General features: G+C 40.2%; 1 protein-coding gene across 2 annotated transcripts in view; it reads right to left on the bottom strand.

The window, feature by feature from the left end:
* Window positions 1–546: 546 nt before the first annotated feature.
* The window catches only part of GRIA4 (glutamate ionotropic receptor AMPA type subunit 4), a 239,788-nt gene continuing 223,413 nt past the window's right edge, over window positions 547–16,921 (bottom strand). Inside the window, exons 14-16 of one of the 2 annotated variants that reach the window (XM_040584230.1) lie at window positions 10,620–10,734; window positions 8,232–8,366; window positions 547–1,679 (exon numbers count right to left, since the gene is read on the bottom strand). In XM_040584230.1, the coding sequence (XP_040440164.1) occupies window positions 1,515–1,679; window positions 8,232–8,366; window positions 10,620–10,734 (415 nt within the window). In that variant the 3' untranslated portion in view covers window positions 547–1,514. The remainder of the gene's footprint in view (window positions 1,680–8,231; window positions 8,367–10,619; window positions 10,735–16,921) is intronic. The other variant, XM_040584229.1, reaches the window with a different exon arrangement.

A 16,921-nucleotide genomic window follows, 5' to 3' on the forward strand; every position in this document is an offset into this window, starting at 1 on the left:
CCTTGACTGATGCTAACACCTGCTTTGCTACTTCATAGATTTCTGTATCACATCACTCAGTAGTGCGTTTCGTTGCCCTTTGCTGCAGTTGTTGAGGGCTGGTCATTGTTGGCCTTTGTCATTGTTGGTCCTTGTTTAGCTTTTATTCAAATGGTGTGCCATTTGAATGGCGTGCCACTGGAAGGCTGGCTGATGAAAACTGAGGTTGCTGGGTACCAAGCATGCTGGAGCTATCGCATCAATCTGGAAGACTGTCATTTGTGCTTTCCTGCTCCCTGGTATCTCCTCCCTTGACGTAACCAGAGAACAAACCCTATCACTAACTGGTTCCCTAAACCTGCCAGAAAGGATTTTAGTGACTAGTACTAAAATACCTAGTGAATAGTCATGACAATACTTTGACAGTTTTGAGTCCCTCCTCTCTAAGGACTTAAACGCACTTCACAATTGTGCATGGACTCAGACTCTCCAACACGAAATGAACCACCTGGTTCTATTTTCCAGATGACAATCCTAATGATCAGAAAACAACTCAAGCTCTGTCAATATTATAAGAACGTTTGTTGTTTTATTCTTTTTGGTGGGTACAAAAACCACAGTTTCTTACACAGAACAAGATTATAAATAATATCTGTAACATGAGTGACCCGTAGTCTCTTTTGATTCTACACTGCAGACTGATGATGTACTCTAAACATTTTATCATTTTGTTTCTTGTATTAGACAGATGCAAATCTGTGGAACACGGAATGATGGAACAGAATGAAGGTAACAGCAAACAAGAGGATGACCAACAACTTTTATAAAAAAAAAAGTCTCTGAATTTTATTACAGTGATGGCATTTTATATCAATTATTGCAATGAATTGTTCCCTAAGATGGTTAGAAAAAAGAATTGTGTTGTCCTCTACCGAATTTACATCAGTTAAAAAGCAAGCATGTTTCAATATTCCTCTTTTTTTCAAAGAAAATGTAAATAATTTCTTTATTTTTTCACAGGATTTACATATTTATTATTTTCTTATCACAGTTTAGTGATTCATTTCTACAGCTGAACAGCTGAATATTCTTCCATTTATATATTGATGTTCTGGAGACACAGGTTAGCATGTTCACTGACTTCTATAGCTATTTTTCTCTCTTTGCCAAGACAAAGACCAAAATGTTGTCCTTTCTGAGCATGTTCTTCACAGTTTAATGCGCTAAATTGGCAAGTCTTATTAGTTTTAAGTCCACTCAAGTGAAATTTGTTGCTGTTAATACACCCTTCCCAGCCCCCTCCCCCCAACAAAACTAAATTATGAATTTTCCTGATATAAAATCTGAGTTTGGGTTTCCGAGCTGAGCTCATGCACACATTGTTGCTGATGATGTCTGGCGCATTTGGACGTACTTCCCTTTCTCAGCCAAATTATTAGTTCATCAATGACACTCCCATGTCGTTACAGTCTGTGCTGTGTTCCCATCAGTCACCAACACAGTTTGATTAAGGCACTCAATTATTTTTTTGGTTTTTATGGTAGGTCCGATGCAATTACAGCCAATCCTGAACTTTGTCTAATTGCAGTTCCAGTATGCACGGCCTTTGGGCAGTCAGGAGTCAACACGCGTCCGTTTTCTCCCACACTCCCTGTGATGGATAATCTGGCTTTGTTTCTTATGGCTTCAGAAAAGGTAAGCTAGGTTTGGGAAAAAAAAAAGGAGAAAAGAGGAAAGTGTTACAATGTTTCTGTCCTTCAATAAGCCAGGACACAGAAAACACCAAAATAGTAAATTTTAGACATCTGCATTTTTTCATGTTAACATTAAATATAGTAATAGTAATCATCATAAATATAATACATAGCATTTAAGTCTACTAGGGGAAAAAACCCTAGCAATTCTAAGGGTAATTTTCATTACAATAAATCATTATTGATTTAAATATAAAATCCAAATTTGATCAAGATATTATCAGAAGAGGCAATGCCTTCCTCTAAACTGCTTCATTTATATAGTGAAATGAGAATCAAGACCTTTCATGAACCTGAAAGCATTAGCGTCTGTGAATAAAGTCATGCACAGGTGTTTATAAGATTAGACCTTCAACTGGGAATGTCGAGATAAAATATAACTACTGGAAATTGTTTATAAATTGCAATAGCTGTACCAGCTATCTTTGTGATAATTCCATGGATCACATCTAAAGAAATTACATCTTTTCACAATGCACATAGTATCAATAAATCTAAGAACTGTCATCAAATCTCTTTTCATATATAAATTTTCCTACAATTAGAAAAGATGGGAACTTTCAAAGGAAATGGGAGTTTATTAAGAGAAGATACAATTTTCTAAAGTTTTCTATATGAGGTCTAAATTTTCCACAAGAAGGTTTAAATTTTTGTTACTTCATATTCTTTATTTTCAGTTAACTCAAGCAAAAAATTTGGATTTGTTAAAAAATCACCATGAGTTATGCCATCAAACTTCAGTCATCCAGAAATCAGTCACCTAATCTAAAAGAGCTCTCTCGTGTCATGATAGAAAAAGCCAAGATGACTAGTTTAGAGTAAACGATTTCCAAGGCTAAAATTAGGGGAGCTGTCTAAGGTCAACCAATGCAGCAAGGACACCAGGAACAACAGGCACCCAAACTACGCTATGTTGAAACAGATCTCAAAGATACCGTCTTACAGTATTAATTAGTGGGGAAATCTGATTTCTAGTCAGCAAAAGCTATATTCTATGCAACTAACTCATGTAATTAGTGTGCAGGGATGCAATCTGAAATACCAATTGGAAAAAGAGACAGGAGGGTGGATTCACATAGGAGCAAAGAGATGACAAACATCATAAAATCATTTTATTTGCCTTATTACTGATTTCTGCATTTAGAACTTTGTCCCTCTGAGCCCGGTTGCTCCTTCTGAGGTAGCAGTGAAATCCGGAGCTGGTGTTTGATATGCTGAAGTTAATTTTATATATGAGTGTGTGTGTTACAGGGATGAGGGAGATTCCTTAAAACTCCCAAACGTTTCCACTGCTTCTGGGTGCATTTCTATGAAAACACACCAGTCTAACATTGCATCATTATCAGTAGCTCCTTCAAAAAAGAGTCCTCAAAAGTGAAGTTGCTACTGTGGCACAGCCAGAGTTTGGATATAAAAGCAACTTTCCAAACCAGCTACCCTAAAAATCTCAGCCCTGACAAGCAGCCGAATTCAGGGAAAGGGCTTGGCTTACAGAGGGCATTATGTGCCTTAGGCTGAAAATCCTTGGCTTTGGTAATCATCAATTACAATGTCCAAAGTCACCCTCTGAAGAGTTTCCCTGCTACCAGGGTACTTTTTGACAGGGACTGTTCCCAAACATATCTTGACCTAATTCAACAGCTAGATATAAAAAGGGAGGCAGAGGTAATGGGGGAGTGAGGACCTGGGCCCATACAGTACCAAAAACCTCAACTACTCCCCAGCAGCAAATAAAAATCTATACATTTGCAAAGCACAGACACAATGCAATGTGGTGTAGCTCCACATAGTGCATGTTCAGAGTCCCATCGCAAATGGATGTCAAGGACTGGTAACTGCCTGCAGAAATGCACAGAGCATGTTTTGGTCAATGGCAAGAAAAAACAAAGGTGTTTTTGTTTTGGGGAGGGATGAGAGTGCAAACCAGATTAGAATGCAAACTTGCATGGAAAATGGACAACTTACTCCAGATGTGCTAAATATCCCAGAAAGTCATCATTATGTACCAGCATCTCTCCATCACTTTGATCAGCTATCTGCTCATGGCCACTCAGGTTTTGCCACTGGGAAATCTGAGAGAGGCTCAGATTTATATGGGATATAAAAGTTATGCATTGCTGTGTCTTTGTAGCTCAGTCTATATAGCTTTCTGGCCATTGACAACACACTCAGGACAGAAAGACAGTAAAAAGGGAAAAAAAAATCACATGAGAATAACAAACAATTTCTCAGCAGCCTTCCAGAAAATAACAGAAAAAGCTGCGATAAAACAAATCCTCTCTTCTCACGGCAGAGATTAACAACAGCTCAGCAACACACCACAGAAACAACCCAGACAGCGAGCAGTGCCAGGAGGAGCAGGTCAAACTTGTACTTGGGAAGGTGCCATAAGGCCAGGTAACTAGGTACGCTTCTGTGTTACATTTTAAACTACGCTATAGGTAACATGCCAGGCTAATACTCTGTGCAGTTAAGAATTTCAGATTTATGGCCTGGCTGCTGAAACAGTTTCAGGAGTGGCTGGGATGAGAGGGAAAAGTCTTGGTATTTACTGTGAATATTACCCAAATTGTGAAAATCTCTGTGTAGTAGTTGTATGCAGTTAATAGTGATAATGTATTTTCAAATTTGTTGTTAGTTTTGATTAAATTAGTTGTGGAATTAATCACATGAAAGCACCAACTGCCCCATTAGGAAACTGATATCCTCAGTCTATAAAAGGCAAATATCCTAGCCTGTCTGGGTTCTTTTGTTGTTCAGACTCCTCTAGGACCTGGGTCACATGGAAGTGTCTTTGGCACAAATATTTAAGATGAACCTCTAACGAATTTTTCTATCATCTTGAATATGAAACTGAAGTCAAAATCAGTGCATTGTGCATTTACTGAGCCATCCTGTAGCACTTCACCCTTTTTTGTAATTAATTTTATCATTGTTTTAATTGTTTTTTCTAGTTTTGGAATTAATGTTGTTAATCATAAACAACAGCATGGGATGGGAGAGCAAGAGAAGGCAGCTGAGCTGGAAGCTGGTTCATGAGCTTCATGGCCCACTGAGAAGGCCATGGGGAGGTGGTAGTGGTGGCTGGCTGTGGGTTTGGGGTGAGGAACTCAGTAGGGCTTTTCCTTAGAGCAGCTGGAGAGAAGACAGTTAAGGTCTGCCCTGTTCTCAGGGCATCAGCTCAACTAGTGTGCCAAGGGCTTACAGCCGATACACAAAAATGGAAAACTGCTGCCCAGGGAAAGAGGAAGGATGCTTCTCTCCTTAAAGCAAACCCTTCCCTGCCTTCAGTGGATGCAATAGCCTGTCATCCCTTCTGAATGTCTTTATCCCAGACAGACAGACTAGTCCTTTATCATACAGACTAGTTCTTTATCAAATAGACTAGACCACACATGCAGCCTAGTCCTACATTTTCATTTTCTGCTGCCTTGCAGGCAGGTGAATTTCCCTGAGGCACCTCACCTTTGATTGGATTAAACTAAAATAAAAAACATGGTAATGAGTATTAATTGTCAAAAAGGTTCTTTAAGCTATTTTATATTAGTTTAAAAAATATACTATTTAAACTATTTGATGTTAGCTTAAAAAGTCAGCATGTTGGTTACTCATGCAGGTTAGAACCGCCAAGCATCTTTCCATATTAGCAAGTTTTAGTGTCAACATGATCCCTTTACTCCTTGGATAAATAAACATATCAAAAGTTTTGAAATGCCTAAGACAGGCATATTGCTGCAGAAATACGTGTAACCAGCCTTGTGGGCTCTGTACTGCTGCCAGCTAACAGGCATGAACAGGTGGCATAGTCACCCTGTACAGAGCATGGCACACAGGTGACCCCTTGCTGCCTGTGTGGCCGGGGATGGCCACGTGTCACCAGGAGAGGATGACTGGACCTTTGCCATCTTCCACATATAAGCATAAGCATTTTCATAAGAAGTTCACATGCTGAAATTTCTCAGGTAAATATTACGGTAAATAAATAGAATTAGAATTTCAGAAGTCTATAAATATTTGCTTGAAATCCTAGTTACTTCTATGTTTTCCTGAATTTTAAAATGTCTGCACCCTAAAATGTTTTTAAGAGATTATCAGAAGTTTTGACTGACCCAAACATCAATTTTCAATAAAATAAAATGCAATGTGTGCATTTTTTATACATTTTTTCCTGTAAGAACGCATGCCTGTGTTGCAACAAGTCCCACAAAAATCAAAACTTTAGAGAAACATACTTACGATCTTTCCTTAAAAAATAAAACTCAGCCCTAATTTTTATTCTAAGAAAAGAGGAAGTCTAAAACAAATTCTGCAAGTATAAATCATAGTGTTTTTTGCACTGGAATCACAGAGCTGGGTAGGAGCTCAGGAGATTGTCAAGTCATGCCATGTTTAGCATACTAAGCCAGTTTGGGTCAGGTCAGTATTTCAATGAATGCTTTGGGGTTTTGTTTGCTTTCTTTAAGACTATGTCTTGGATGCACTGCATGCTGAACACTTATTAAGGAACGTTTTCTGGAAATCTTACTTTTATACCAGACTGGGGACACCCTCAGTTGTGGGCACATGACTAAAGAATTTGAAGGAAAAAGATCTCTTCATTTGCATTTTGCACATTTACTTGCACAGGATTATTTCCTTTTAAGACCCTTATTACTGACAGTAGGAAGTGAACTTGGGAGAGCAGTATTAACATCGGGAAGTCCTGATTCCCAGCTCACAGTAATGAACACTAGCTTGTACCCTTGGAGTCCCTCTGACACCTACTATGCCTCACATTTTCACTAGGGGACAAAGTGCATAGCTAAGACTTTTTTTTTTCTTTTTTTTTGACATGGGAAAATTAGGCAGCTCTGTTACAAATAAAATATATCCAGGGTCATGACTTCTTGTACAACAGGGAACAAAAGAAAACTACACAGTGACAGTATGTTTGGGATAGTTTCCCAGCCAGTGTATGCCAAGCCCCCTCCCTCGCCCCCCGAGAACCCACCTATTCCTTGCAGCGCTCCAGCTATCATGCTCAAACACCATTCTCTGCTCACTCTGTGTTTGCTCTGTACTGTATGGTTCGGTATTGTACCGGCTGTGCCATTAGACTGTAAGCTCCTCGGGACAGGGACCTGTTATGTGTTTGGTACACTTCACCTATTGTACAGCGCCGTGTGCTCCAGCGCTATATGAATAATAAATAAAAAATAGTAATTGTATCTCCAGTTGTTTCTTCCAAAACTTTTTCTAGGTGGTGACATAAAAATTATGTTCTTCAGCTCCTTTCCCTAAATTTTTTTTCTTACTTCCACTGTAGGGATGGCTCAGTTATTTCAGGAAAATGTAGCTCAAGCTCTTTGTTAATAGAGGAGACACGTGGCTTGCTATTTGCAAGGGCAAGGGAGCTCTAGGTAGCACAAAAGGGCAGGGTCCTAGCTGCACCTTCACTTACAAAGCAGCCAGTATAGCTTGGGAACTACGTAAAAGTTATATTTGGAAGCTCAGCTTGCCGCTACGTGCCGTTTCCACAGGTCAGATTGTTGATTTGTCTAATGATTAGTTGGCAAGGTACTCACTGCATGGATGAGAAGTACATTAGTAAACTGTCCCTACATGCCTGCTCAGGGGAACTATGCAGGATACAGCTTGGCGACATCAGTGGTTCAGTCTCTGAAATCACTGTGCGAACATTCAAAATACACTAGTCCTGAGCTAGGTAAGGGGGCATGTTTCTGCAAGCTGAGGATGATAATCAAGGTCTGTTCACTGGTTAGTGACTTTTTGTGGTTATTATAGCGGGCAAAGGTTGACCTGAAGCAGGATATTGTGAAAAAAATGCCACACAGCATAAAACATGTATCAAAGGCAGGGTGAAGGAATGGAGTGGGGAGGAGGGAGAGAAGGTAAAACAACATTTAGACTTCTTGTAACAGTGCCTTGTCTTCCGTTAGGTTAACTATGGTTCAGTGATGTTGCCTATCCTAAATCTGGATTATAACGAAGTTAGGGCCAACACTGAATGATAAAGGCTTGCAGCAATTTGTCACTAGTAGGGTGCAAACCTTTAGGAAAATAGAATGGCCAATCAAGTAATTAAACACTGGCCCTCTGAATATGTGTTTTATGATTTCAAACAGTTGTCATCTCCCAAATGATTCGACAACATTGAGTAGTTAAAAATGTATTTTTATGTTAAAAATTCCTTGCAATGCAGATGTCTATTAGCAACATAGAATAGTATACTGTACATCTGCAGCCAAAAAAACTGAACCACTTTGCAGTGAAGTTTTCCAAAATATAAAGCTCTGTTCAGAAGCAAGCACCACTAGACAGACATGTCACAACACTGCGTTACAAGATGCATCACCCACTCACTGTAGTAGGCCCTAAGTCCTACCCCTAAATTTTAATACTTTCGGTTCCATATACGTTGTAACCTTCTCTATAAGTTGCTAAATTCTGGGTATTCTGCGAGGAAGTTGGGTTAAAAGTCTGTGCACTCTTTGCCACCTTCATTCGTTTCGCCTCTGCCCTGGACTTGTAACAGAACTCTATCAAAGCCACCAGCATTGCCAAGCCCAAGCCTCCAACCAGAATGTAGAAGACTCCAGCAACGTTGCTGAGACTCAAGGCACTCGTCTTGTCCTGGGGAAACAGAAGCGACACAGTTAACCCTGGAAAAGAGACCCCCAGGAGCACAAGCTACACATTCAAACATTGAAAATAGAAATAAATAACGATGTTTAGCTGAAATTAAATGACAGTTGTTTACATACTTCTCACAACATTTGACCTATCTGGATCTATAAAGTAATTTTTAAGTACCTAGTTTACCTGGTTGGCATATAAAATATTAGAAGTACGTTGCCAACATATCAGGTTGTCACTGCTTGCTTACTGCAAAGCATTACTTCCACTAAGTGGAGAATTAAACAATGACATGTCTAGCTCTCTTTAGGGGACATTTGAGCACTGATCTGAAACTGCATTTACGTAAAGGTCTTTAAAAACTTTGGAATCCAGAAACCCATTTATATCAGACAAGACTGCTTGATCTTTCTTACAGAAACAGTAATTGTACTTGTGGTAGGCATTGCTGTTAATTTAAAAGATCCAGACTGAGTTTCTGATACTTAAATGACAGGTGAACATAACATGTGAGGCTTAAGTTATTTCTTTGAAGAAACACTTCCCTTGAAAGTGCACGCTACACCATACACATAGTGATATATTTGCCTCTTACCTATTACTGTATTTTGTTTCTATTTTATTATAGATGCAGTTCTTGAACATGCCCATGGACTACTAAGGCTCAGTAACAGTATATTTTAAAATAGCAATTTATGATATCTTACACATTATTTGTAATTTAGACAACAGTGAGACCTTTCTTTACAAACTATTAAAAATACATAATTTTATAAATGATGACCTTCTTGGACATATTGTAGTAAATAACTATTCTATGTTTCTCTGTACTTCACTGCTTAGTTATGAATCATAATTTTTTATTTGAAATCAATGTGCATTTTTAGCACAGTTTTCAAGGAACTCTCTCAGAATTGACTTCCATATACTATATCGTACGCCTTAAGATACTTATAAAGCTTTATTCTTATGCAGGCTATATAATCTTTACCTATGGTAAAGAGCATACTTAACTTTTGATTGTAATCTCTATGAAATTTTAACTTACAAAGAATGCAAAATATTTGGATGTTTAATTTAAAGAGGCACTATTTATTGTGTAATCAGTACATTAGCACAGCGTCAATTCCCACAGACATATAGAGGTTTCTGGGGCTTACAGTTGAGTTCTGCTTTGCTTGTCTCTTTATTGCTGGCTAAGAGGACTCTGAATATCTTGGAGGGGACTGTGTTCCTCTAGTGGCAATTGCTAACAGGGTGCTTGCAAACAAGGAGGAGGCAGGGCTGAGAAAGACCTGACCTAACGTACATGGTGGGTTGAGGCTTTCTCAGCTGTCATTTATAGGAACTTTGCCATCCCCTTAACTGGTTTTCACTCCTTACTCCAAAGCACTTGCCAGAAAAAGCAAAATGTGTTGGCAGTTTGCTTCCTGGGCTAATTTTACCCGCTGTCCATCAGGCTAACTCTCAGGGCACGCAGGCAGTCACTGCCCATCACACTTCCCTTTCAGCTGTGCACAGCACGGGCTGGCACTGAGACAGGCACTGTGAAGAAATTTAAGACTTCCCAAATACAGGGCTGGCACTGACTGTGGTGCTTCCCAGCCATCAGAAAACACCTGCTCCTGTGTTTGTCCACAAACAGAGAGAAATAGAGAAGGCTCCACTCCCTGGAGCCGTCAGGATTGCTGTTTGGGAATGGACTAGGGTAAACACTGGAAGCTGTAGAAAGCTATTAATTATCAAAGCCTCTCACTTCAAAGCTCAAGTTAAATCTTCCTTGGCTTCTCAAGGAGCCAGGGACCTTCCCAAAGGCAGCCAGGCACAGCCACCCCGGGCAGCAATGAGGCAAACCTTCCCGCTAGTGTTTCAGAAAACTGCAGAGCGAGCCAGCTCCAAAAGGAGGAGGCGTGAAGGGGCATTTCCTAAGCAGTGAGTGGGAAAGTCCACCCACCCCCAGGCAGGAAGGAAACGACTAACCCAAGCTGTCTCCCTCAAACCCCCAAAATTGCCTTGTGACTCCTCAACGGATGCCCTAAGTATGTAGGACGATGTTTGGTGATTTACATCACTGAAGACTTTAAAAAGCAATAGTGCTTCTTTAAATTAAAGTGTGACTTCCATCAATATGGGGCAAAGCTGATTTGTTCTTTGTCTACAGCTGCTTATTTTATTTCTAAGTCATTTTGTTTATTACTTCCTTTACTGCTTTGTGAACACGATAGTAGGTCCCGAACTGCAGCGACTGACCTTACTTCCAGAGTCCTTGGGTCCACATTCACCTTTATCGTACCACCATTTGTTTTTCAGCTTGTCTAAGACGCCTGCCTCACTGAGTTTCAAAACGGCAAGGTTTACAGGAGTTCTTCACGTGGAAAATAACATAAATAACATTATATATGTTATTTTATGTTATTCAAGTAAAACTACATAGAATCGCATTGCAAAGTGACAGAGCAGAGGCCACAGTGGGTGCTATGTCATGTACTGTTGGCCCAGGTTTAGAGACAGACATATGACCGGGACCTGCTCCATCGCTTTAGGTAACAGGCACATACTGCTGGGGAAGATTTGTAAATAAATAGTATGCAATTACTGTGAACCCAAAACTATTGGCTTAGGCATATTAAACAACATACCCTTCAGAGACATATATAATACAGCTGGATATATGACTTAAGAAACATATTCATTTGTGTTCCTTGCTTTCAATTTAGTTTTAATTTGTATGCATAGAAACCAATGACTTGGCTATAGCTATTTCATTTACTGCCCTCAAAATTATTCTGGCAAGAAAAAGGAGATGCTTTGTGCAGTTTGTTGCCCATAACCGCTTGGCACAGACTTGTAATCAGGAGGTCTGCATGTAGAGAACTTTGGGGGAGAACTGCAATGCCCTTATCCTCAGCTAAGAAGAATGTGACAGTCAATCTTTCATTTTCATTTCCTGTTTAACATTATTTTCAAATTCAGAGTTTTTCCTTAAATCTCCCTTATTCACATAAGTCTTTTATGGGTCCTAGGCTGATGATAAATTACTACTTGGAATATCTTCTCTTGCTAGTGACATTTGCTGTGGGTATCATAACAGAGTTTTAATATTGAGAGGAAACCTTATCTGATGCCTTGAAGTCATGAACTGCTATGGGTTTACACTGAGGTTACTTAAACACAGTGAATATCCTCAGAGTATTATGGTAATGCCCCAGTTCATGCCGCTGTACCAGTCTGTTTTCTAAAAAACCTATGAAATGATTAACAGACTTATGTACTTTCCACTTTGAATCACTGACTGTCCAATTCTTAATGTGGAAAGGCATATGGATATCTATTTATGTGCAGGTGTGCATGAAAATACAATATATATCAGAGAAGGAGGTAGATAAACAGAAATGACATGTGATTGACAGCCTTCTGGTGATGTTATATGACACAGGACCTTATCCTGTGTATGCCAATAGATTCCTATGGGAAAATTAATCTCTCTTAATACACCATAATCCACGCATTGCTAAAATGTTAACTCATGAATTCAAGGCTTAATAGAAAAATAACCAGTGCCAGCTTTAATCAGGATCGTGTAACTGAACCTGCTAAAGTAGTTAATATGAAAGAGAAACGGGGCTTGTTACACTCTGTAACCAGTTTAGCTGGAAAACCCCAAATGCTTATGTATTAATATATTTGTGCATGTTTGCATGTATATATTTAATACACAAATGAACCTTGTATGCTGCTCTTAGCTTTACGGATCCTGCCTTTTCTCGCATCCTGATTACTCTTTGTAGATATACATCAAGGAGGGGTGATTTGCCTCACCTCAGTTTTTTTAACTGTAAGTTACGCTCCAAGTTTTGGCTGCCTGTCTAGGTGTCCCTGCAGTTAAGGGAAATAAGACAGGTACCTCGAAAGATGGGTTAGACACCATTTCTAACAAAGGATGAAGCATGCTGTCGAGATGCCCATCTCTTTTCATTTACTACTGAGGAAGCCTTGCTGCCTTGGAGAAATGAAAATTTTTGACAGCTACAGTTGGGTGACAGGATTCCCAGGTACTCTCCAGTGATCCCTTTAAGTAAAGGAAATGCTTCATCCACTTTCCAAATCCCACACCTTTAGTTCATACAGAATACTCTGCTTCTAGAACAGAAAATGCCTATTTCTTGATCTTTTGCAGTATTCAAACTTACATTTTTGTCTTCAGGCTTCCTGTCAGGAAGGTTGATAGTGGAATACAAGAGTCCCACAGCTATGAAATGAGTGGGTAGCAGTTTGGGATGCTGGCAAGTTGCCTGTCAACATGATCCTCTGTTTGCTTCCAGTAGAAGCGTGATTTGGATAGCCATATCACGTCATGCATTGGCACTGAGCTCCTAAATCCCAGCAGTGTTAACAGGCCTGGTTAGGACAAAGGTTAGGGACATCCAGGTACTGTTTTCACATGGAAAATCAGACGCCTGTGGAGTTGTTGCAGATTAAAGTGATAATTAGGACTCCATATGAACTAACGAGACCAGCAGCAAGCTGGGACAAGTCAGAAAATAGATGTCTCCCAGTCCTTTGCTTGCTTTTTCGGCACTAACGGTTTAGGTATATAAAGCCTGTCACAGGCAGGGATTTTTTCTTCTTTGCAGCTGTAGTTCCTTTAATGTCTTCCTTCCTGCATTGTCTTTGCAAGGCAGCTCTCAGGTTCTCCTTTGGGAAAAGCAATCAATTTCATGCTTAAAATTGCCATGCTAACCTCAATATGTAACTGAACGCAATGACAATGGCCAGCAGAGATGAGGCAATTCCCACTCTTGATGAAATATAGCCAGTGATGTGTCCGAGGCCAGGTTGTTGTTCTCCTCTCCACTTTTTTTTGCTGAAACACTTTCTGCATTAAGGTGCTACATAAGCTTGGGGAAATCTGTCCTCTGCCCCTCACTTTCTTACCTGCCCTAGTGAGGCTGTGAATGAGACATGGTGTGACCTTGACATCTCCCCTCAGACACTCCTAGCTGTGATGAGGGAGAAGCACTCCAAGCTAAATTTAAAATTAAATTTTAAAATATTTTAAATCTATTTAAATTTCCATTTTAAAATATTTCACACTTTCAGAACAGGATTTTTGTCCCAATTTAAATCAGCCAGATGCGATGGGAAATGTACATGGTCCAATATGAGAAGCGCAGACTGAGGTGCTGCAGAGTGGAAAATTTTTGCTTACACTTTTCAGAATAGCAACATATGTACTCAATTGCAATCACAGTAAGTGACTGCAGGTGTAGTGAATTTTCATGTATTTCAGGCTTTGTTTTGTTTGCTTTTTTATTTCAGTAGGAGATTTTCAACAGCTCTCGTGTGGGACAAATGCCCAGATCACCTTTGCTTTCAGGGCAAGTCGCTTATCTAGGCATCTTTCCTTTCTTTGAAAATATCCTCTGCAAATAAGCATAATTTTGACCATGTCAGTCACAAACTCGGATACTACAACTTGTTACTACACAGCTAACACAATCAGTTGGTGAATAGTCCCACTGACATTAAAGGGGGCAGAAACTAACAATCAGTATGGTCTGCTGTACATGAGCTAGAGCAATGTACTTAAGTCATATACAGAGGATAAACCCACCATTTAGAATTACATTTCATATCAAATTCAGTCTTGTATACTTAATATTACAATGGGAAATGGCTATAGATTTGGGATTTTTTTTTCCAGTTGTTTAGTGATTCCCAGATTACTAATGTTAGGCTAAACCTTCAACTAGAGTAAACTGGCAGTTTGTGAAAATCAATGTAGCTTTTCCAATGTACAGCTGCTGAGAATCTCTGTTGTTACATATAAACAGGATCCATCTGCCTTGAAATCATATAAGCATAATATATGTGAAAAATAGTAACTAAAATTACCCCTTATGTATGGAGAAGCATTTGTCCCATGTAGCCACAATGCAAAACTGTTGTGTGACAGCACAGGAGACTCTGCTCTTCACCCACGTTCTTCAATCAGTGGTGGTGCAGCCTGACCTAGGTGCAGGGATGCTGGTTTTCTACCTTTTCATCATGTTCTCAGCCCTTCTACCTCCTCTCTTGGCTTCTTATTCATTTCCTCCTATCCTCTTATCGATCACTTGCTGTTGGAAGAGCTGGTTTATAAGAGCCTCAGGCTGGGTCTTGTGCTAGCAACATCAGTGAAACCACCATGCTTTAAACCAGCATTAATGAAGTTCTGAGTTAGTTGTGTTCGGAACATGAATGGGCAATTATAGCATTTAAATTACAATACTGAGTGATTCTGAAATGAATATAGAATTTTGGTAGTCAGGGATTTTAAAAATGCAATCACAAGTATGCATTAGGAGCATTTTCATTACCCACTCATGGCTGAGCCATTAAGCTTAAGGTCAGTCTCATCTGCTGAATGAAAACGAAGGGCCACCATGTTCTCCCAGGGGCTGCCAGCAGAGGCTGGAGGAGAGCTCCATCAGCATGGTTTCACATGTTTTAAAAAATAACGGAGCCAAGTGGCAGAAACTGTGTTTACCTTCCCATGCATCACATAAAATGATGATGGCATACAGTTAACATCTGAGGTAATACTTTGAAAAGCAATCAAACAACTTGGGAACCTCAGTTTTATCCTCAGGGATGACTTAATTACCGAGGTCACTTAAACCACAGGTGGTTCAGATAGGGCAGCTCTCTGAACTGTCTTTCTGAATTTTGGAAGATTGTTCCTTAGAGGGAACAATAAATGGGGAGGCTAGAGATGGCCTTGTAAGAGCACAGAATGGAGGTAGGAGAAATCTTGTCTTACAGAGCAACACAAACTTCTGGAGAAATGGTGAGCTCTCATGAAAACCCCAGTTTCTACAGTCCTCTGTACTACCATGAAGGTTTACTCTGGGTCTAGAACAGGGGTCCTCAAACTGTTTAACCAGGGGGCCAGCACGTGGATGCAGTGGCAGGCAGTCATCTGTGGCTGCTTGGTTCCCCCTCAACCCCCGGCGGGGGGGAGCGGGGGGGTTCTGTAAATACCAGGGGCCGGATTGAGGACCCTGGGGGGCCGTATCTGGCCCATGGGGCATAGTTTGAGGACCCCTGGTCTAGACTCTCATATTCTGACTAGTGAATCTCAAGTAGTAACAGCACAGTTATCAGTCAAGGCTCAGATGCTGTATTTCTTACAGGAGAAGAGGATGTTCTTATTCTCATTCATGACAGTAGGTAGCCCTGTAATTTGGACTGGAGCTGCTAACAAAGCTCAAGGTTTGTTCTTTTTAAATTTATACAGTATTATTAGAAGTAATAAAAGAAGTATTAGCTAGAGGTGCTTAAGAGCTAGTTCAGGACTTGTTGGTAGCTGTCAGGTTTACAACAGTGCATGGTGTCCTAGTTATTCCACTAATGATCATTTGCTAGCATATAAAATTAAAATATTTAGAGCTCAATTAATTCAGTAGAAAGGGCCTTATTGACTTCAATAGATCAGATTCTCCAAGACTGTTCCTGAACAAGGAAATGGATTTCATAGATGATAAATGGCTAACTAATACTTTGGGGAATCAGAGTAGCTAGAGTTTAAAAAACAAGACCAGATGCTGCTGCAATGCAGAATTTGAGAAACATGGTAATGCCCGCTCGTTTCCATGATACGCCCGGTTCTACTGAACATGGGCAGTGCAGGCACATGATAGACCTGGGGCTTCCCAGGAGCACTTGTACTGCCTACTCACTCAGCTGTGCCTGGGAAAAAGTGTGGCAAGAAACAGGCCTGAGGTCAGATGAATGCTCCTCACAGGCTGTGTATAGTCCTAGGATGACAGGTTGACCTCCGTCATGTTCTCCATCCTTTTTTAATGCTGCCTTGCCCACCATATTTTCTACTGCATCTTGAACTGTCTGTGTTACCTCTTGTTCATTTCCATTGGCAATGTGTTCCTTCCTCCCTCCTGCACTCACAGATCCTCCCTGTTTCTCCATGGACCACACTCCTTGCCTTTCTTTTCTACTTTTTCCCCTCACTCCTTTTTCTGTCACTTGCCATCACACCAAACTTCCTCCGTCAGCACTTCCAGACATTTCCCTGGTGAAGCCCTGCCTGTCCTTCTACCATGAGCTGCTCTCCTTTTCCTGCTTCTTGACTCAAAGCACCCGTGGCTGGTAATCAGCGAAAGTTAGTTAAAAGCATCCTTAGTTTGCTACCTAGCTTTTATCTCACCTTTCAAGCACAACAGGTTTGTGAGGAGTGTATTCTAAGAAAATGGAAGTATTTTAATGATGTGACTCTCTGCCTGTGACATTTTAAAAATATTGCATAAACACCCCTTCCCCAATAATGCAAAAGTTAGGGCTTGGGTGGAGCATATAATAGTAGCAATGTAGGAGATTTATGGTTCATTTGTCAACTTTCTTACAAGAAGTTAGTTTCTGCTCCACTTGCAGGCAAGTGCAGGCAAGGCCTAATATGCCTAAGCACTTTGGAAGAGAAAACACAGACCATTTTTGAAACTGTGACTGCTGGCAAGCAGAGCGGTGTGGGGAAAATAGGTAGAGCAGCAGGATCG

The sequence above is a fragment of the Falco naumanni genome, chromosome 2 (genome assembly GCF_017639655.2).
Source record: "Falco naumanni isolate bFalNau1 chromosome 2, bFalNau1.pat, whole genome shotgun sequence".
NCBI classification, from domain to species: domain Eukaryota; kingdom Metazoa; phylum Chordata; class Aves; order Falconiformes; family Falconidae; genus Falco; species Falco naumanni.